General features: G+C 41.8%; 1 protein-coding gene across 2 annotated transcripts in view; it reads right to left on the bottom strand.

Annotated features, from left to right (window-relative positions):
- Positions 1–4685: 4685 nt before the first annotated feature.
- Positions 4686–23893, bottom strand: part of LOC126481444 (adhesive plaque matrix protein-like) — a 40784-nt gene continuing 21576 nt past the window's right edge. For both annotated transcript variants that reach the window (XM_050105209.1, XM_050105208.1), the window contains one exon: positions 4686–5941. In XM_050105209.1, coding sequence (XP_049961166.1) covers positions 5513–5941 — 429 coding nt within the window. In that variant the 3' untranslated portion in view covers positions 4686–5512. The remainder of the gene's footprint in view (positions 5942–23893) is intronic.

Here is a 23893-nt window from a genome sequence, read left to right as displayed (position 1 = left end):
TGCTGAAAGTGGCCTCCATGGGGTGCAATGCACGTGTTCACAAGTCGGTAAAGAGAACTGATGGTATAAATTCTATAACTGTGATGGTCTGGTGCAAGGACAATCGACAGAATCCTTCTCGTAGAGAGAAATCTGCTGCTGATAATCCTTTCACTCATTGCAGCTGATTGGGCTAGTAATGTGTAAATAGGCTGTTTAGGTTTTTATGTTGGTGAAGCCACGTAGCGCTCTGTATTAACCCTAGGACGCCCAAGCCTTTTTTTCTAACTTGGTCGCCTATGGCGGGGGGGGGGGGGGGGGGGGGCGTGTTGGCGAACCCACAGGTTTTAAATAAGTTTACTGCCGAAAAATTACAATTTTCAAAATGGTTTATGTACTTTAACTAAGGCATCGGTTTATAAATGTCGTTAATTGTTATAAATATTGGATTGAGTGAATAAAAAATTGACATATTACAATACAAAATACAGATCTGTTCATATACAATAGACTACTCTGAGTCCTCAACGTCAAGGCAAGAGAAACACTTCACAATTTTTTCTGAACGTGTGTTACACACATGTGTATGACACTGTCCACAATACTGTTTTGGTTTACTTAGATTGTTGCGCTTCTGCTTCTTTGTTTTAGCTTCTCTTACACAAATATGGCACCAACCTTTCCCTGCAGGAGCCTGACGTGCTCCTGTTGTCATTTCTTTGATTTTCTTTTGTAGAATAGTCTCCATTGATTGAACAATTTGGTTAGCTAACCCTCTTACATTGGCACTTCTTTCTTCTACCTCCAATTTCACTAGTTCCATCCCAGCTTGCAGAAGATAAAGTTTCCAATTGTTGTGTTTCTTTTCATTCCATCTTGGATGTTGCTGGATGAATATGGTGGTTGCATTGATAGCACAAATTTCGATGAGAGAGTAAGTACAGATGAGGCCATCTCTTTGTTCCCGTCTTGCAGGTGTACATACGCGCCATTTGATCAATGGTATCAATTTCACCTTTAGTGGAATTATAATATGCATTTGTCTCGGTTTTATTCTTCTCTCCTCCAACAGTGCCTTTATCTTGGTGCATTGTTGACAACATCAGTAAGTTTTTACTTGGTTTCGTTTTTGCTATATAGGACACCAAATTTACTGGAGGCCTACCTGTTGATGGGTCTGTGAACAAGAACAATGATGAATATAGCTCTCGATTTGACGTGTTCTTCACTAGGCCTGGAATATGCTTCCTGTTTGACTGGAGAGCTCCTACTGTAGTAACATTGTAGTCTTCGTATAACTCTCCCGCCAAATCCATCGATGTGTAGTATCGGTCTGTAGTAATATTTCGACCAGAATTATTCACAAGTGCTACCAGACGTTTGACGACAGCTGCTGAACCCCGTTGTTCTTTCGACAAATTCTGAACATTACCTGCATAGGGTTCCATATTCAAGACGTATCTGTCAACTGCATTGGACATCATGAGTATAAGGATGTCTTACTTTCCCGCTTTATCCTTCACACATACATTGAAGGGGCAGCGCCTTCTAAACTAGCTGAGCATCTCATCAGTGGTGAGGTGGACCCCTGGTTTATTCAGTAGTGGAAACCTATCATTCACTTTGTTGAAAACATCACGGATTGCTGTGAACTTGTCTGCTTCCCTTCTTAGCTGGCAGGTACTTTTGTCATCAAACCTTATGATTGAAATAAGTTCCTTGAAACGTTTTCTTGCCATAATACCCTTGTAAACTGGCCGACCCATTAGGTCTGACCAAAGATCGTGTACACTAACAGAATTGTCCTTATTTGCCCCCATAAGAATCAGGATTCCTATAAAGACATACAATTCTTTCTCATTAGTCAAAGTAACATTTCGCCTAACTGCCTCTTCATTTGAATGTTTTACTATAACATTCACGATGTCAGGCGTAAGAAGTAACTTCAAGGGTTCTCCAGGTGAATGGCAAACACCAGCTGGAGTTGCTCCTGCCTGCTCTCTTACTATATTAACAACAGAACTCCGAGGAATTCTAGGCTGTGTGGTTATGTACCTTCTTCCAGACTTGGCCACAATAACATCCTGTTGGTCACTGCCTGAAGTTGCGCTATCTTCATCTTCTCTAACATCCACTTCACTTTCCCGATTTGAATCATACTCCATAACACCATGCTCATATTCACTTTCACTCCCCTAGTCAGAATCTTCATCTAAAATTTCATTCAGAACTCTTTCTAAAGACGAGTCACGTATTCTTTTAGTCATTTCTAAGTCTGGGTGTGAACAGTAGAGAACTGCACTAACTCACTGCAAGTTTACAAGATAAATAACAGCTGACTGACATCAACAATCACTTCCTCTGAAAGTAAACCGATTGTTGTGAATATCATGAATACAATCAACAAGAAACTAACTTGTATTGTTGTAGAGATGAGATATACGAAATCCTACTGAGGGAAATCTTCTATAGCATGGAAGCCTAAGGGGGGGGGGGTTGTTGGATCCATAATAAGTTTATTTATTTTTTCTTTCAAAGCAGGAATTTTCTATAAAATATATTGACACTAACGTTTCATAAAATAGCCAACAAACAATAACTCAAAGGGAATATGTAGTATGAAAGTTACTTGGGCAAAAGCAGGGAACATAAAAAATTGTGGGTTCAACGAACCCCCCACCCCCCACCCCCGCTTAGGCGTCCTAGAGTTAAAATCGCTGACTGCGCTGTGTGCAGTCTGTGGCTGATTGGACTCATTGTTGGATTATTCGCTTCTGTAGTGTTGGGCAGTTGCATGTGAAAAGCCTGTAGCGTTGGGCAGTTTGAGGTGAGCCGCCAGCAGTGGTGGATGTGGGGAGAGAGATGCCAGAGTTTTGAGATGTTAATATGAGCGGACGATCTGGACGTGTGCCCGTCAGAAAAAGGAAATTTGTCAAAATAGATGTCAAGAAAATATATATATTATGTCTTTTGAACACTATTAAGGTAAATACATTGTTTGTTCTCTATCAAAATCTTTCATTTGCTAACTATATGCCTATCAGTAGTTAGTGCCTTCAGTAGTTAGAATCTTTTATTTAGCTGGCAGTACTGGTGCTCAGTGTATTGCAGTAGCTCGAGTAACGAAGATTTTTGTGACGTAAGTGATTCATGAAGGGTATGGGTTATTGTTAGTCAGGGCTATTCTATTATAGGGATTATTAAAAGTCAGATTGCGTTGCGCTAAAATGTTATGTGCCAGTTTAGAAATGATCAGAATAAGTAAAGAGAATGCTGTCTGAGTACGTTCAGTTTTGCTCAGCTGTTTCTGTATCAAATAACGTAAAAGTTTACCAGCACAGCCTTTCTGTACGTTCAAAGGGGAAGTTTCAAATGGTTGTCATGGAGGATACACATAATCGTACTTTTGTTCACACCATGTTGGTGGGCCACTTACCTGGAGCTTGTACTAGAGTTTGTCTGTAGAAACCGGTGCTTTCGAATCTGATGTAAGCACAGTCTGCCACCTCCCCGTAAGTTCGTCTGTCTGAAAGGACCCATGATCACACAAACGCCCAAAAAGGATTGAAATGTTGTGTTATGTGGTTGGTGTCAGCGAGGGTACTTGTTTTGGTATGGCCTTGCTGCCTATCGACCGTTTCCATCTGTTTGCCCTTACACAAACACTATCTTTGCTCGTTCCCGACGTGAATATCGGACCATCCTGCTGCTCACTGTACGCTGCATCAGTCACACAGCCTGCAACACGCAAGGAAGACATGGCGCACGGTCAGGGGAGCTGTCGTTCGTCAGCGCCATCTACCGTGGCAATGATACATTCCCGGACACATGTTTGTAAGACATTTGTGCCTCCATTTCCAGTCAGGAATCCGTCACTGCAGTTTGTCGGTTTTAGTAACGTTCATCCTGTATGTATGTATGTGTGCGTGTGTGTGTGTATGTGTGTGTGTGTGTATGTGTGCGTGCGTGCGTGTGTGTGTGTGTGTGTGTGTGTGTGTGTGTGTGTGTGCGCATATGTGTGTGTGCGCGCGTGTGTGTGTATGACTGCATGTGTGTGTGTGCGTGTGTGTTTTCCTCAGTTTATCTATGCTACTTGTCACAGAAGCCTTCACGAATACTCGGTGAATGGCGAAGAGATGTGAATAAGAAGAAAAAAGAAGACTTTAAACCCCTAACACCGCTGCCAATGTGTATAGCGAGGTGACATCATGACTGTCAGATAATTTTTGTGACAACACAAGAGTTACCGAAGGGAAATGCATTGCCAAGACTGTAGCTTCTAGACACTCGAAAAATAAACCACATCCTTTTCTTTACTTAAAAATTACTCTTTATTTTTAAAATACAAAAAAAGGTTTACATAGTTTGTGCAGAATTTATATCTACGAAGCGGTAAAAACATTTTAGCTTGGTGAGATACATCAGCACAAAGAAATAACTTGTTACAGAGTTATTCAAGAAAACGTCATGTATTATTCAGGTTGTGAAATTCTTAGAGAGGACGTAACTGTCTATTGTTGCAACTTGACGCCTTACAGATACAGTTTCCGGTGATACGTGAAAAATTACACTACCTGTAAACAAATCAGCTCTACCGCAAATTAGGCAGTTTCATTCCGACATTCTGGTAGCGATCGAAACATACCAAGGAATACAATTACTCTTCATTGTACAAGACGACTTGACTTCAGAAAACTGTTCGTTATACTTTTTGTTGGAGAGCCACAGATATGAGCTACGACTGAGTTCTCAAACTCATCAATAATTTGTTTTTATCATGTGGGAAACAATATACCCACATTCTGAAGAATATTTCTCTCCTCTGTTCGAATGTTTATGTTAAATATGCGCTCCGGTAAGGTATTTTCAGCGTGCATCCTTGTATTACGAACTACTATTCATTTTAAGGGGTTTTTTAGTATGTAGTATTTACAAAACATAATTCCATCAAGAAAGATTATGAAAGAATGTGAAATGTCCAGTGTGATTGCTATCGGAACATTCACGTATCTCGAAACAGATTCACTGATGAGCCAGATTCACTAATGAGCTAGGCGCCTATTCATATGGTTGTTGAGCAACTTATCAGAATAGAAGAAATTTAGGGACAGAGTGAAAAATAAGCGCGACAAGATGATTGCACGATAACATCACGGGGATGATTAAGGAATCTAGTGCATAATGTGCAGATGTATTACAGAATGTCATGTCTGAGCTTCAAAAGACAGGTAACAACCAGTCACCAGAGGATCGGAATGCAGTCACCGTGGTAGGGAGAATAATCTTTGTATAATTGCAGTAAAAAGTAGTAAACAATAAATTAGGCTTATCAGTATGTGCTACAAGTGGCCATTAAGATGTGACAATAGGGCCTTGGAAAGACATAAGTTAGTAATAAACAAACGAGATAATAAGAAAATAATATTATTTCAGTTGGTGAAAATACTTTGGAAGTGGACCTAATTAGCTAAACTATGGTAATAAAATTTTATTGTCAGACACTGCAAGTGGATATTTCGCGTTCAAAAGTAACTCAGGCCCTTTCGTGTCTAGCAGAATATTCGTTGACACCTGAACCGTAGGGGACGTAGTCGTAGGGATAGTAGGGAGGGTAGCCCGTCGGGTAATAGTTATTTGTGGGATAGTTCGCAGGAGGGTAGTTAACTGTGGGGTAGGTGGGATAGTAATTGTTGGGATAGGAAGGGTAATATCTCGGGTAGCCCGGAGGGTAGTAAAAATCGGGGCTGTACTCCGGGTAGTAGCGGTTGTAGCCGATCATGGCGGCGGGGAAGCGGCTGCGCGGGGAGGCCTTGGCCCCCAGTCGACTCTCCTTGACCAGTTCCTCCCCCGCCGCCCCCACCGCAGCCCCAGGGTCCTCCACGGCGTTATCAGCGGCCTCAGGATCGACAGCTGTGCAGCGTCCCACCATCAGCAGCACCGTCACGAACACAACTGCCGTCGCCTGCAACAGGTGGCAGCACCGATCCGTCAAATTTAGTCCACGACCACACAATGCGCTGGATAACTCGAATCAGCAAGTTTAAATTTCGTAGATGGTTCAAATGGCTCTGAGCACTATGGGACTCAACTGCTGAGGTCATTAGTCCCCTAGAACTTAGAACTAGTTAAACCTAACTAACCTAAGGACATCACAAACATCCATGCCCGAAGCAGGATTCGAACCTGCGACCGTAGCGGTCTCGCGGTTCCAGACTGCAGCGCCTTTAACCACGCGGCCACTTCGGCCGGCCAAAATTTCGTAGAGTGTCTAACACACCAGTTACAGCGCTCCACCGTCAACTCAGTCGCCATATTGATGATGGTCAGAACATTGAGAGCAACCAGTAAATCGTTTACCTGTATGGAGAGTCAACTGCTTTATTTGGTGAATAGTTTAATTTTTCTTTGCGATTTCGCTAGAGAAATATATATTAAATATGCCTAAAGTGCGTTTAGTGTTCAATTGGTCGAAACGATGTGACAGGAGCTAATACAGAAATGGGCAACAATTATGAAACGGGATAAGCGGTTCGCATTACGACGAGCTGCATCTGCCCAAACCACTTTGAAGAAGTCAATGGTGGCTCGTTACAACAATTTGCAAATGGGTCGTTTTTTGGAGCTGTATTTACTGGAAAGTTTTTGCTTCTGTCATCGTAATCTTTCCCCTCGTGTTAGTATTTGCTATTAATTACGATACACAGCGTATACAAATATTACAGCTCAGCTCTTCTGACTTCCCTCTCTGCTTTTCGTCCCAAGAGGTCTTTTATGTCGCCTGGGCCTTACGTGGACTTGGTGTTATGTCAAGTTCATCCGATGAAATTCTGTCAAAGGAAACACAAATGCGAAACCGAGAATCAATGTATCTCCTCTACGGTCGACTTCAAGCATTCGATCTACATGAAATCGATTCCTTCACATCGAAACGTAATCTAAGTTTTCTCGTAATAAAAGGTGATTCCTGCTGGGAGTCAGGGGAGGGGGTGACGTAAAAGTATGTGTGGGGCAAACTACACACAAGCTTTCTGGTCCTTTAAGCAAGATTTCACCACGCCCTCACCAGGCAGCGCATACGTCGTCGTCATCTCAGTTCTGTACTGGGACCTCGTGGCAGTAGGGCACTTGCAGCTGGATAAAACGTGGTAAATCACTTTTGTACATTATCGATCTAAAATCGTATATTTTCGACTGAGTGTCAGGCGACCGTAAATCCGTCAAAAAATTGGATAAATTCTGTACCAGAGCTGACGGCTACAAGTTTCCAACACCCTAATCTATCTCCATGTCTTGAGTTGTATGTGTTATCTGTAAATTGCTGAAAAAGGTCTAATGGGGTAGAAGTTCACATTGCATACTTTTACTCCATCAAGACAATATTTGTGAACTTTACCCCGTAACCTGTACTTTGACTTGTAAAGTCCCTTCTAGCGTACTGAAGCCCTTTTATTGGCGTTTATTTACAGTAGATGCCCATTGCTCACCTTAGAGAACACGAACTAGTGTTTATTTTCTGTACCTTTTTTTTCGTTGGTTAGTGGTTTTTTCAAACACACTTCGAATATAGTTGCGTCTCGCGTAGTGCCATTTTTCCTCAGAAAGCGATGAAGAACATCAACTCGGCAGCCTAAAATAGCCGCTCTACTATCAAGATCTTGTGCTTACCGAAAATGGGATCTCAACATGGCAATCATTCAAAGCTATCTGGTTTCCAGAGGCTGCCTTAAGAGAACGTCTTAAAACCATCAAAGCTAGTGAGCAACTCGGCCGACTGACAAACTTTTTTACTACAGGAAGAACAAGCCATAGTACAGCACAGAATTTCCCACAACAATCTTTTTTCGATATACTCTCAGATCGTTACGATATTTACTTTTTGAATTCGTTGTAAAATAAAGAATCCCTAATTTGTTTTTCCATGTATTTCCTTTTCATTTTCTTCAATATGCACGGCGTACTCTTGCCCCAGGCCTACATGCTCTTACCCTACAGCATGAAGTAAGAGCACACGAAATTATTTTTCAGGAAAATGTTTATTACTCCTCTAATAATAATTGAACGACAATCACGCTTTTACACAATGTTATTAAGTTGTCAAACTAGGTGTTGCAAGCTTATCTGATATAGTGTTATAAATTTAAAAAAAAGTAAAATAAAAAACTTTTACCCCATTCTCGGGTACAACAAGAAATTGCTCAAAACTATCCGTCTTTTTTTTCATATAAATCATTGTACTTACATTTACTGTCAGCTCTCATTGCGTGATTCAAGTTTCTGGTTTTGGTTCCGTTTTTAGAATTTATGTCCAACATTACCATTCTACTGAAAGTCAGAACCACTTGCCATTACCTGTGACATAACTGGTATTGTGGGGCCTACCTTTCATGAGCTAATTTCATGAACCCTGACATGAGAGCACTGCTGAACTTATTTTTTGACACCTTCTGAAAAATCATTTAGAAGCAACTGAATTATCTCATCCAGAGCTGGACGTCGAAACTATAGATTCAATTAAATAGTTTCACCTAGAAGAGGATGTTTCGAATAATGTTAACTAACTGAAAGATTTATAAAAATCCATCAACAGTTTTAAAATACATTGCCTTGACAAAATCAGATTTCAGTTTCGTACTCCCCTAACCAAACACAATCATTTGATGTACATAATAACAATATTTTGTTTAACTTTTATTTTTTATTTTTGTAATGATTTATTTTACATATGTCTTAGCACTTCTGACCAGATGCATTTAACATATTATAAACATGATCCGCATACTAATAGCACCTGGAATTTGTGAGGGTCTCAGGTTTTTATTATACTGCCCAGAACCATTCATAAAATTGGCGTAGTTTATTTATTTATATTTTGGGTCCTCAACGTAGTGGCTAGTTTGATGTTTTTTCCTCGAATTCCTCTCCAGTACTTGTACTCTACATCCTCAATTATTTGTTGGAAGTATTCCAGTCTTTGTCTTCCTGTAGCGTTTTTACCCTCTACAGCTCCCTGTAGTACCAAATGTCTTAAGAAATGCCCTACCTTCCTGTACCTTCTTCTTGTCAGTGTTCTCCATGTGTTTCTTTTTTCGCCGATTCTGGAAGAACTTCCTCATTCCTTAACTAATCTGTTCATCAAATTTTCAACATCCTTCTACACTATCACATCTCAAACGCTTCGATTTTCTTCTGTTCCATTGTTGCTACAGTCTATCATTTACTACCGTACAATGCTATTCTCCAAATGTACATTCTCAGAAATTTCTTTGTCAAATTTACGCCTATGTCTGATGCTAGTAGACTTATTATTCTCAGGAATGTCCCTTTTGCCTGGTCTAATTTGTTTTTTATGTCCTATGTGCTTCGTCCGTAGTGTGTAGTTCTGCTTCCAAGTCAGCAGAACACATTAACCTCGTCTACCAGAAATGGTCCGCAGTTTTTATCTCATATCTGTTACTCCTCATTACATTCATCTGTCTTTGATTTACTCTCAGTCTGTATTCTGTACTCATTAAACTATTCATTCTGTTCAATACGTCCTGAAATTCTTCCTTAGTTTCATAGAGTACAGTAACGTCATCAGCGAATCTTATCATTCATATTCTCTCACCCTGAATTTTAAATGCACGCAAATGTTTTCCGTCATTGCTACTTCGATGTACAGTTTGAAGAGTAGGGGCGAAAGACTGCATCCTTGTCTTACATTCTTTATAATCCGAGCTCTTCGATCTTGGTCTTCCAGTCTTAATGTACCCTTTGGTTCTGGTGCATACTGTATATTGCATAATATAGTTTACTTCCATTCTCTCAAATTACGAATGTCTTGTACCATTTGACATTGTCGAACGCTTATTTCCAGGTCGACAAATCCTACGAACTGCTTCAGCCGGACGGTGTGGCCGAGCGGTTCTAGGCGCTTCAGTCTGGAACCGCGCGACCGCTACGTTCGCAGGTTCGAATCCTGCCTCGGACATGGATGAGTTCGGTTAGGTAGGTTTAAGTAGTTCTAAGTTCTAGGGGACTGATGACCTCAGATGTTAAGTCCCATAGTGCTCAGAGCCATTTGAACCATTTCGAACTCCTTCTCTGGTGCTGTCACATTTCCAAACAATATCACTTAGAAATCAAACGAGTTCCTGGTCCTGATAAAACGACGTTGATAAATCGACATCAATAACGGTAATACAAAGGCTATTGGAAAAGAAAGTTCCGATCGTTCGCCAAATGGAAGCCACTGTGAAAATAAAAAATGTTTTATTTACAACAGTTAGCAACACCTTCCAGCCACTTCACTTCGTAGACGGCACTCCGACTTAGACACCTGTCGTACCGTTGCACCAACTTTCCAATCCCCTCGTCATAGAAGGCAACCGCCTGTGCTTTCCGCCAATACTCTACGCTGGTCTACAGCTCGTTGACTATACCAAAATATTGCCTTCAAAGCCAGCGCTTCATGTGAGCAGAGATGAAACTAGGGGCCTTCCAATTACAGCCTATTTGTGAGTGATCAAACACTTCCTACTTAAAACGTTGCAAGAGCAACTTCACTGACGCTGCAGAGTGTGGCCGAAAGTTGTCATGAAGAAGGACCCGCATGACAGTTGTGTTATGTGTGCTGCATGACATCAGGCGAAATCTCTGACCAGGCCCTCATACCTGGCGGCAGGCGCTATTTCCTAGACATCTTTGTGTGATCATTTGTGAGCACTCAGAACTGAAAAGAGCGACGTGACGCGATCGATGGGCATACTAGAGACACTGCCCAGCACACCTCTGCAAAGCTTTATCGGATTTTCACAGTGGTTTCCATTTAACGTTAGGGCGGAAGTTACATTCCAGAAAGCTCAAAAATGGCTCTGAGCACTAAGAGACTTAACTTCTGAGGTAATCAGTCCCCTAGAACTTAGAACTACCTAGAGCTGACTAACCTAAGGACATCACACACATCCATGCCCGAGGCAGGATTCGAACCTGCTACCGTAGCCGTCACGCGGTTCCAGACTGTAGCGCCTAGAACCGCTCGGCCACCCTGGTCGGCTTCCAGAAAGTCCTTGTATATTCATAAGAGTTTTTGATTTGGGTATCTACTAACTGGAGCTCGACTAAATGGCAGAAAACAAACATAGTTCTGAATGCAAAGGGTACAATATCAGCAGATGTGACGGTTCAAACAGAGCTGAATAAACGGGTCAGTGGAACAGAGTGTCATACTGTGATGGCTTGTAAAGGGCACGTTGCTGAAACAGTGATGCGTGTATTGGGCCGGTGTTTAGAAGAGGGACATACATAGTCAAGCAAGGAAAATTGGTGCTTAAGTCCCATCGATGATGAGGTCATCCGAGATGGAGCTCGAGCTCTGACTGGGGAAGGAAAGTAACTGTACTAACGCTAAAGGAAGTATCCCAGCATTCGCATTAAAGTATACACGGAAAGCACAGAAAATCTAAATCTGGATGGCCCAACTGGGGAATAGAAGTCCAGAATGCCTCAGTACATGGTACTGAACAATTAGTGGATCATGCTATTTAACTACTCGATAGGATCACTGACTTATTGTACTTATGGCCGTTAGGAGCCAAACAGTTTCATTCATGTTGTCAATTAGAAGCACTTTGACACGTAGACCTGACTATCATCCACAGCTAGAATCTGCCGCGGGCAGGTCTGGTGGAACACTTCCCGTTGCGTCGGTTTCCACTGTGGAGAAATCACGAACGTTTCAGTATCGCCGTCGCTGTCTTGTGAAGTGGCAAAACGTAGTGTTTTCGGACGAGTCCTACTTCAGCCTGCTGTACGGTGACAGCCGTGTAGAAGTCAGGTGCTGGCACAGCGACTGTGATCTGGAAGCCCGCACGTTGAAACAGCTTGCCAAACTCAGTGCATGTCAGGCATCCAAAAAGTTGGGAGACTGATTTTATTCCTTGCGTTTAAGCGACGTCAACGCATTAACTAGGGTGGTAGCTTGAACTAACAGCTCTCAACAATAGATGTGCATTCGATCAGTCAGCTGTGAACAGGTTGTGTTAAGTAGTGGATTGCTGGCGCAGTGTTTTTTTGGGTCACAAACTGCAATGGAGGAACGTCTCTAAATGAACTGTTCAAGATACTCATTAGAATCTTTTGAAGGATAGGAAAGGGTGTGCAAAGTTTGTACAGCACAACTTAACTCCCGAACAAAAACGACGACTCGTAGGCACGGACCACAACCTGACTGAAAACGAAACACGGACAGGTTTTTCCTTGGGAGACATTATGAAGGGTGAGGAGACCTAGTATTACCAGCACAAACTACGGAAAATGAGAAAGTACAGTAACTGACATGAAGGGTCAACGCTTTGACGACGTTAATGCCATTTGAACCTATGTTAAACGTGAGCTGAGCATCCCAAAGAATGACATTTATGATAATTTTATATGGTTTAATAAACGACTTGTGCATTGTAATCAGTTGAGGCGAGGCTATATAGAACACTTCAACCATTAAAATCACCATCTTAACTTCCCCTCCATTTTTCATTGATGCAGTATCAAAAATTTTTGGACTACCGTGGCATTCTGGTTTGGGACGGCAATGGATAAACAAGTTACCTGGTGGTTATAATTAAACTTTCACTATTTAACATGTTGTTTTTGTTGTGGTCTTCAGTCCTGAGACTGGTTTGATGCAGCTCTCCATGCTACTCTATCCTGTGCAAGCTTCTTCATCTCCCAGTACCTAATGCAACCTACATCCTTCTGAATCTGCTTAGTGTATTCATCTCTTGGTCTCCCTCTACGATTTTTACCCTCCACGGTGCCCTCCAATGCTAAATTTGTGATCCCTTGATGCCTCAAAACATGTCCTACCAACCGATCCCTTCTTCTAGTCAAGTTGTGCCACAAACTTCTCTTCTCCCCAATCCTATTCAATACCTCCTCATTAGTTACGTGATCTACCCACCTTATCTTCAGCATTCTTCTGTAGCACCACATTTCGATAGCTTCTATTCTCTTCTTGTCCAAACTAGTTATCGTCCATGTTTCACTTCCATACATGGCTACACTCCATTGAAATACTTTCAGAAACGACTTCCTGACACTTAAATCTATACTCGATGTTAACAAATTTCTCTTCTTCAGAAACGCTTTCCTTGCCATTGCCAGTCTACATTTTATATCCTCTCTACTTCGACCATCGTCAGTTATTTTACTCCCTAAATAGCAAAACTCCTTTACTACTTTAAGTGTCTCATTTCCTAATCTAATTCCCTCAGCATCACCTGACTTAATTTGACTACATTCCATTATCCTCGTTTTGCTTTTGTTGATGTTCATCTTATATCCTCCTTTCAAGACACTGTCCATTCCGTTCAACTGCTCTTCCAAGTCCTTTGCTGTCTCTGACAGAATTACAATGTCATCGGCGAACCTCAAAGTTTTTACTTCTTGTCCATGAATTTTAATACCTACTCCAAATTTTTCTTTTGTTTCCTTTACTGCTTGCTCAATATACAGATTGAATAACATCGGGGAGAGGCTACAGCCCTGTCTCACTCCTTTCCCAACCACTGCTTCCCTTTCATGCCCCTCGACTCTTATAACTGCCATCTGGTTTCTGTACAAATTGTAAATAGCCTTTCGCTCCCTGTATTTTACCCCCGCCACCTTCAGAATTTGAAAGAGAGTGTTCCAGTTAACATTGTCAAAAGCTTTCTCTAAGTCTACAAATGCTAGAAACGTAGTTTTGCCTTTTCTTAATCTTTCTTCTAAGATAAGTCGTAAGGTCAGTATTGCCTCACGTGTTCCAACATTTCTACGGAATCCAAACTGATCTTCCCCGAGGTCGGCTTCTACCAGTTTTTCCATTCGTCTGTAAAAAATTCGCGTTAGTATTTTGCAGCTGTGACTTATTAAACTGATAGTTCGGTAATTTTCACATCTGTCAACACCTGCTTTCTTTGGTATTGGAATTATTATGTTCTTCTTGAAGTCTGAGGGTATTTCTCCTGTCTCATACATCGTGCTCACCAGATGGTAGAGTTTTGTCATGACTGGCTCTCCCGAGGCCATAAGTAGTTCTAATGGAATGTTGTCTACTGCCGGGGCTTTGTTTCGACTCAGGTCTTTCAGTGCTCTGTCAAACTCTTCACGCAGTATCTTATCTCCCATTTGGTCTTCATCTACATCCTCTTCCATTTCCATAATATTGTCCTCAAGTACATCGTCCTTGTATAAACCCTCTAAATACTCCTTCCACCTTTCTGCCTTCCCTTCTTTGCTTAGAACTGGGTTGCCATCTGAGCTCTTGATATTCATACAAGTGGTTCTCTTCTCTCCAAAGGTCTCTTTAATTTTCCTGTAGGCTGTACCTATCTTACCCCTAGTGAGATAAGCCTCTACATTCTTACATTTGTCCTCTAGCCATCCCTGCTTAGGCATTTTGCACTTCCTGTTGATATTTTTGAGACGTTTGTATTCCTTTTTGCCTGCTTCATTTACTACATTTTTATATTTTCTCCTTTCATCAATTAAATTCAATATTTCTTCTGTTACCCAAGGATTTCTATTAGCCCTCGTCTTTTTACCTACTTGATCGTCTGCTGCCTTCACTACTTCATCCCTCAGAGCTACCCATTCTTCTTCTACTGTATTTCTTTCCCCCATTCCTGTCAATTGTTCCCTTATGCTCTCTCTGAAACTCTCTACAACCTCAGGTTCTTTCAGTTTATCCAGGTCCCATCTCCTTAAATTCCCACCTTTTTGCAGTTTCTTCACTTTCAATCTGCAGTTCATAACCAATAGATTGTGGTCAGAACCCACATCTGCCCCAGGAAATGTCTTACAATTTAAAACCTGGTTCCTAAATCTCTGTCTTACCATTATATAATCTATCTGATACCTTTTAGTATCTCCAGGATTCTTTCAGGTATACAACCTTCTTTTATTATTCTTGAACCAAGTGTTAGCTATGATTAAGTTATGCTCTGTGCCAAATTCAACAAGGCGGCTTCCTCTTTTTCCTTCCTTCCCCCCAATCCATATTCACCTACTATGTTTCCTTCTCTCCCTTTTCCTACTAACGAATTCCAGTCACCCATGACTATTAAATTTTCGTCTCCCTTCACTACCTGAATAATTTCTTTTATCTCGTCATACATTTCATCTATTTCTTCATCATCTGCAGAGCTAGTTGGCATTTAACATGTTATAACACGGAAACTAATTACCGTACGAGCACCAGACTTCGTAGCATTAATGTCCAGAATATGGGGTGCATGATTTCCACGCGTCACAGCGTCGCCACTCAATTCCAACTATGGCCACCAGGTGCCGTGATAAATCATCGTGATTCACAGTCTCACCAACCTGAACAGGAACAGTGCACTTGCTGACGTGTCAACATGAGCATGGACAAAAGGAACACGGCATTGTTGATGAAGCTCTATTATCAAAACAACAGTAATGCTGCAGCTGCACTTCGAGAATATCGCCAGCAGAAACGATTAGGGGAGGGTCCTTTTTCTCCCCCTGCTGTGCTGCGCAAGATGACAAAGCTCGAATCAACACAGGAGCACAGGACGTCGCTCCGGCAACAGGCCGACTACCGGCTGCACCACAGGTGGTTGATAAAATCGCTGTTGCTATGGCAGACAATGCTGCGCATAACTCCCAACCGTCAGGCAGTGCGCGTGCTATATCACGATAGCTGAACATCCCGTGCTCCACTGTACGGAAGGAGCTTCAGACTATTCTCAAATGGTATCCGTACAAGATCGATATCGTACAGCAGCTTGTACCGCATGACGCACAACGATATGTTGACTTCACTCTCCACTTTCTCGCAAGGATTGAAGAGGGCTCGCCGTGAACCATCCTGTGGACAGACGAAGCTCTTTGGTCACTGAAGGGTGAGGTAATGAAAAAGAGCGTTTGGCGTCTTTGGCCCGGAGGCGCCTTGCGGGGCAGGTCCGGCCGCCTTGGTGAGGTGTTATAACATTGGAAGCCACATTGGGCGACCTGCGTCCCGGATGGGGGTGAAAAGATGATGAAGACAGCACAACACCCAGTCCCAGAGCGGAGAAAACCTCCGACCTAGCCGGGAATCGAACCCGGGCCGCCGGCCGTAGTGGCCGAGCGGTTCTAGGCGCTTCAGTCCGGAACCGCGCGACTGCTACGGTAGCAGGTTCGAATCCGGCCTCGGGCATGGATGTGTGTGATGTCCTTAGGTTAGTTAGGTTTAAGTAGTTCTAAGTTCTAGTGGACTGATGACCTCAGATGTTAAGTGCCATAGCGCTCAGAGCCATTTGAAACATTTTTGAACCCGGGCCCGTAGGACGAAGGGTGAGGTGAACAAACAGAACTGCCGAGTGTGGCGAACTTCACCTCCAGTCACTATGCATGAAGTTCCTCTGTATGGTGAACGTGTCACCGTATGGTGTGGCTTCACGGCTACGTTAATCACTGGCCCATTCTTTTTTGAACAGGTTGGCGCTCAAGGACCAAAGGCGTTCATTATGTATGACCAGCGTTACTGCGGTATGCTTCGCAGGGTATGTTTTACCCAACCTATGCGAAGCAGACGCATTAAACTCAACAGTTTTATTGCAAGATGGGCCCCCCACCGTACATCGCTCGTGAAGTTCATCTGCTTCTCCGAAACACATTTGGAAACTATCGAATTATCAGCCGATCGTTTCGAAATTCTTGGGTGGCACGACACCTGGTCTCACTCCCTATGATTTCTGGTTTTGGGCCTTCCTGAAGGACAGCATATCAAGAGAGGTAGCCAGTATACTTACGAACAGGCACCGTTCTGCTGTGCAGAATGCAATCTTGCGCTTTCATACTCTTCTGTACACATATGGGTGGCATATTGTGCCCCCTTTTGTAGCAATAAGGGTACCGGTATGTAATGGTGTGATGTACCGTAGCAGCACATTAAAAGTGTTTCAACTGAAGTGATTCTGCATTATTTTTCGTCTCCATGTCCTTAAAGTTAATGCTACCAAGTTTGGTCCTCAAACGGTAATTATTTTCCGTGTTATAACGTGTTAAATAGGAAAAGTTTAGTTATAACCTCCCAGTATATCGACTCTTATGTTTTGAGAGCAATGTGAAAAGCAGCTGTTACATCATATAAGTTTAGAATACGAAGTACTAACTTTTCTTCAATCAGTTTCAGTTGCAATATTTCAACGGGTAAGTACCCAGCTAGATGTGAGAATAATGTCTAGTCTTCGTAGGAAAACAAATGGAAACACTACTCCTGTGATGTGCAAGTCAGCTGAGATGTCGACAATCAAACATACCTAGCAGCCACAGTTTTTCCAGTTATTTTAAAAGTTTATCTTTCCTAAATAAATAAAATGTTTAGCGGTGCTATCATTTGCTAAGGTACAGTTACATTTTACATATTCACAAATATTAGTCTTATAAATGATATCTATGTATAATTAATAATATAATATCTTTCGTATATTCTCTGAAATAATAAAATATGTATGTTTGTAGAAATACTGCATGTTTAACTTTGAGTTGTTCTAAGTTTTGTTTATAATTGTGCTGTATAATCGAAAGCGTATGTACATGTACATAATTATATTTTCTTATACTGTACTTCCAAACCATGTACACCCTGCTGAAAACAGTACGTTATTTTTCGATGTTTCATAATTTTATAATCTTATATTCACAGTGTCCCATGTTGTAATTACCAATATCATCTTACCGGGACCATAATTAACCTAAATTTGGAAAGAAAATTGATGTAGACTGTTAAAGCACCTGGCGATGAGCCCCAGGGCTCGAAATGCGTCGTGTTTTAAAATAAAATCACGACTGTGACTGAAGGTGGTTATCTTTATTTTACGAAAGTAACAAACACTGACAGAAACGGGTAAAACTGAGATACCTAGGATATGATTGGCAAATAACTTGGTCGTTACTATTCTTCCACAACGATTATTGATGATTTTTAGGGTATAACAGGTGTAGTATTCGTTATGAATAGGAAGGTAGGGTAGAGGGTGTGTTACTGTGAACAGTTCAGTGACCGGGTTGTTCTAATCAGAATAGACATGAGACCAACACCGACAACGATAGTTCAGGTATACATGCCGACGTCGCAAGCTGAAGATGAACAGATAGAGAAAGTGTATGAGGATATTGAAAGGGTAATGCAGTATGTAAAGGGGGACGAAAATCTAATAGTCATGGGCGACTGGAATGCAGTTGTAGGGGAAGGAGTAGAAGAAAAGGTTACAGGAGAATATGGGCTTGGGACAAGGAATGAAAGAGGAGAAAGACTAATTGAGTTCTGTAACAAGTTTCAGGTAGTAATAGCGAATACCCTGTTCAAGAATCACAAGAGGAGGAGGTATACTTGGAAAAGGCCGGGAGATACGGGAAGATTTCAATTAGATTACATCATGGTCAGACAGAGATTCCGAAATCAGATACTGGATTGTATGGCGCACCCAGGAGCAGATATAGACTCAGATCACAATATAGTAGTGATGAAGAGTAGGCTGAAGTTTAAGACATTAGTCAGGAAGAATCAATACGCAAAGAAGTGGGATACGGAAGTACTAAGGAATGACGAGATACGTTTGAAGTTCTCTAACGCTATAGATACACCAACAAGGAATAGCGCAGTAGGCAGTACAGTTGAAGAGGAATGGACATCTCTAAAAAGGGCCATCACAGAAGTTGGGAAGGAAAACATAGGTCCAAAGAAGGTAGCTGCGAAGAAATCATGGGTAACAGAAGAAATACTTCAGTTGATTGATGAAAGGAGGAAGTACAAACATGTTCTGGGAAAATCAGGAATACAGAAATACAAGTCGCTGAGGAATGAAATAAATAGGAAGTGCAGGGAAGCTAAGACGAAATGGCTGCAGGAAAAATGTGAAGACATCGAAAAAGATATGATTGTCGGTAGGACATACTCAGCATACAGGAAAGTCCAAACAACCTTTGGTGACATTAAAAGCAACGTTGGTAACATTAAGAGTGCAACGGGAATTCCACTGTTAAATGCAGAGGAGAGAGCAGATAGGTGGAAAGAATACATTAAAAGCCTCTATGAGGGTGAAAATTTGTCTGATGTGATAGAAGAAGAAACAGGAGTCGATTTAGAAGAGATAGGCGATCCAGTATTAGAATCGGAATTGAAAACAGCTTTGGAGGACTTACGGTCAAATAAGGCAGAAGGGATAGATAACATTCCATCAGAATTTCTAAAATCATTGGGGGAAGTGGCAACAAAACGACTATTCACGTTGGTGTGTAGAATATATGAGTCTGGCGACATACCATCTGACTTTCGGAAAAGCATCATCCACACAATTCCGAAGACGGCAAGAGCTGACAAGTGCGAGAATTATCGCACAATCAGCTTAACAGCTCATGCATCGAAGCTTCTTACAAGAATAATATACAGAAGAACAGAAAAGAAAATTGAGCATGCGCTAGGTGACGATCAGTTTGGCTTTAGGAAAAGTAAAGGGACGAGAGAGGCAATTCTGACGTTACGGCTAATAATGGACGCAAGGCTAAAGAAAAATCAAGACACTTTCATAGGATTTGTCGACCTGGAAAAAGCGTTCGACAATATAAAATGGTGCAAGCTGTTCGAGATTCAGAAAAAAGTAGGGGTAAGCTATAGGGAGACACGGGTCATATACAATATGTACAACAACCAAGAGGGAATAATAAGAGTGGACGATCAAGAACGAAGTGCTCGTATTAAGAAGGGTGTAAGAGAAGGCTGTAGCCTTTCGCCCCTACTCTTCAATCTGTACATCGAGGAAGCAATGATGGAAATAAAAGAAAGGTTCGGCAGTGGAATTAAAATACAAGGGGAAAGGATATCAATGATATGATTTGCTGATGACATTGCTATCCTGAGTGAAAGTGAAGAAGAATTAAATGATCTGCTGAACGGAATGAACAGTCTAATGAGTACACAGTATGGTTTGAGAGTAAATCGGAGAAAGACGAAGGTAATGAGAAGTAGTAGAAATGAGAACAGCGAGAAACTTGTCATCAGGATTGATGGTCACGAAGTCAATGAAGTTAAGGAATTCTTCTACCTAGGCAGTAAAATAACCAATGACTGACGGAGCAAGGAGGACATCAAAAGCAGACTCGCTATGGCAAAAAAGGCATTTCTGGCCAAGAGAAGTCTGCTAATATCAAATACCGGCCGTAATTTGAGGAAGAAATTTCTGAGGATGTACGTCTGGAGTACAGCATTGTATGGTAGTGAAGCATGGACTGTGGGAAAACCGGAACAGAAAAGAATCGAAGCATTTGAGATGTGGTGCTATAGACGAATGTTGAAAATTAGGTGGACTGATAAGGTAAGGAATGAGGAGGTTCTACGCAGAACCGGAGAGGAAAGGAATATGTGGAAAACACTGATAAAGAGAAGGGACAGAATGATAGGACATCTGCTAAGACATGAGGGAATGACTTCCATGCTACTAGGGGGAGCTGTAGAAGGCATAAACTGTAGAGGAAGACAGAGATTGGAATACGTCAAGCAAATAATTGAGGACGTAGGTTGCAAGTGCTACTCTGAGATGAAGAGGTTAGCACAGGAAAGGAATTCGTGGTGGGCCGCATCAAACCAGTCAGTAGACTGACGACCAAAAAAAAAAAAAAGGGTAGTTTACAAAAATCACGTGAAGGGACATTCCTCAAGAAAAATATCTCGGGTTTAGAGGCGCTGTTTACAGTACATGATCATTTCACATTTCCACCATGCGCGTTTATACGGCCCGAATCCTTTGTGGACTGCCACTAAAGAAACTTTGGAGGTCAGTTCAGTAACGCATAAATTTACAGGCTAGTAGAAACAGAAACTGTGTATAATGTTAAAATATCTCACAAATGATAGCTATTCCTCAACACGCGCCATCTCAAATGCTTGCCACCATGTCACGGAAGAATAGGCCATCGTCAGGCTGCAGGAACACCCCATATTATAAATGTCGGGTATCTCGCAAACGGCCATTAGTCATAATGGCAAATAAAGCTGCGTCTTCAAGGGCTCAAATAACCCTGAAACTGAAATGCACCTAACAGGAGACGCGTAGTGTATCCCAGAGACTCGCGATGTTTCCTCTTTCAGGTAAAGCAAGATATGTAGTGCATTGATGGACCATTGAGGTATTGAACCATGACTTGGGCCCACTTATTCAACTTATCGTGAACATAACATACCTGCCATCAATGTACTAGCTTCACACACACACACACACACACACACACACACACACATATATATATATATATATATATATATATATATATATATATATATATGTGTGTGTGTGTGTGTGTGTGTGTTCCACATCTCTTCCTAAACCCTGGACCGATTTCCACCACACTTGGACCCACATCCCTTGCTGTCAGACAACAGTCGTTGTGGGGGTAAGAACCATCTACTACCTATCGTAGTTCAGGAGAAATGACGTCATAAACAATGAGATGCGTGAAAAATTGCCGCATAGTGCATGACCCTTAGAAGTATGACTTCTGTGCTATAAACTGTATTCGCAATAAATTTCGCAGGCACTATCTACATATGCAGCTAAATGCATCTACAAATGTATATCATGGTACTCCACATAGTTCAGGAGATATTATGTCATGAGCATTGAGAGGAGTGAAAAAGTGCCGCATTATGTACGACGTTTGAATTTATTCTCTGTTGGTGCATCATGGTCAGGGGACATCGGCTGGTAAATAATTGTCAATGTCAATAAAATTCGCGAACTGCCGTATACTTTAAGATTTTATTTTATTTTATTCTGAAAGCATCCAGTTTCGGCATTTCATTATGCCATCTTCAGGCCCCGTACGCGTCTATCCAAATAAACGAATTTGTCGTATAGCGCCATAAAACAATGGAATGCGCGATATCCAGTTATTTACGGCGCTATAGGGCAAGTTCGTTTACTACCCTGACAACTGGCAGCGCTTTTGACAGCTTTCAACTGTGAAGTGCAAACGGCTGTAGGCGATAATGACATCCGTCTTTAGAGCAAGGAAGAGGCTTTGCCGCAGAGACGTTCATAAGACTGCGTTGTAGACAAGCGAAGCTGCTGCGTCCAGCTAACAGAAACTGTCCTGGATCAAGTTCCTTAATTTGGATACTGTACTTACGGTATATTTTAGTACATTATGCACTTTTTTTTGTACGACCGTTTCATAATTTCAATACATGAAGAAATAAAAATGAAATTTTTTCTGTGCTTCATTGCAAACACAGTTCACTTTTTTGTTTTCTTGTGTGATAGAAAACTGGCAGAATGAATAGCCAGGCAATGCCGGCTTTATCAGCTAGTAAAATACAAAATACTTTAAAATATATAAACTATGAAACAACAGTTTCGGCCGTATTACAACGGGATTCCGCAGGGAAAGGCCTGACTAAGGCCATTGTAATAAGGCTGAAACTTCGGCTATACAGCGGTCAAGTAAACTGACATACCACCGGGAGAGCGATGTGCTGGCCACATTCCCTCCATAACTGCATCCAGTGACGCCTGTGGACTAACGCCGAAACGGCGGCCGGTCAGTACCGTTGGGCCTTCATGGCCTGTTCGGGCGGAGTTTAGTTTTAGTCGGTTACATAGATTGTACGTTTTAAAATATTTTATTTTTTATACAGTGACGTGGTGCGACACTCAAAAGAATTTTATTCATGATGTTACTGTTGAGTAAGTGTTGACTTTCATTCTAAATCTCTAGGAGTGAGCTACGGACACTACCGCCTCTCAAAATAATAAATGCCATGTTCACAGGACATTACGTGTTTAAACGACCCGATCTTAACTCCAGAGAAAATGTCTGGGTCTGTTTGTAACTCCAGATGAAATGTAGCAACCAGTATTTCTGCAGTTGGGTGTTTCAACGGGATTTGATTTTCAACGTGTGGCTTTAGGCACTTGTCGGTTGTCCTCTTCCTTAAACTGACGCCATTATCAAGGCTAGAAGCGGTGTCCTGCACTACCAGAGTGATGTGTCCTGGAGGTGCACCAACATCTTATGCGACGTGCTAGGCTTATACTGAGTGTGCATGATGTTTATAAAATCAGAATAACTATTATCTCACAAGGGAACCTCCCCATCGCACCCCCCTCAGATTTAGTTATAAGTTGGCGCAGTGGATAGGCCTTGAAAAACTGAACACAGATCAACTGAGAAAACAGGAAGAAGTTGTGTGGAACTGTGAAAAAATAAGCAAAATATACAAACTGAGCAGTTCATGGGAACATATACAACATCAAGGACAATTGGATCGCCGGAGCGCCATGGTCTCGTGGTAACGTGAGCAGCTGCGGAACGAAAGGTCCTTGGTTCAAATCTTCCAATGAGTGAAAATTTTTATTTTCAGTTTATGTGCCAAACTCTTATGTTTTCATCACTTTTTTGGGAGTGATTATCACATCCACAAGAAAACCTAAATCGGGCAAGGTAGAAGAATCGCCAAGTGTACAAGTTAGGTGGGTCGACAACATATTCGTGTCATGTGGTGCACATGCCGTCACCAGTGTCGTATAGAATATATCAGATGCGTTTTCCTGTGGAGGAATCGGTTGACCTATGACCTTGCGATCAAATGTTTTCGGTTGCCATTGGAGAGGCACGTCCTTTCGTCTACTAATAGCACGGTTTTGCGATGCGGTCGCAAAACACAGACACTAAACTTATTACAGTGAACAGAGACGTCAATGAACGAACGGACAGATAATAACTATGCAAAAATAAATAAAGTAAAATTCTCACTCCAGGGAAGACTTGAACCAACGACCTCTCATTCTGCAGCTGCTCACGCTACCACGGGACCACGGCGCTTCTGAGCTTACAATGTGCATGATGTTGCTTATGTGGCCCATGGACTACTCACTTCGTATATTTTGCTTAT

Source organism: Schistocerca serialis, chromosome 5 (genome assembly GCF_023864345.2).
Source record: "Schistocerca serialis cubense isolate TAMUIC-IGC-003099 chromosome 5, iqSchSeri2.2, whole genome shotgun sequence".
NCBI lineage: Eukaryota > Metazoa > Arthropoda > Insecta > Orthoptera > Acrididae > Schistocerca > Schistocerca serialis.
This window is presented reverse-complemented; position numbering and strand designations above follow the sequence as displayed.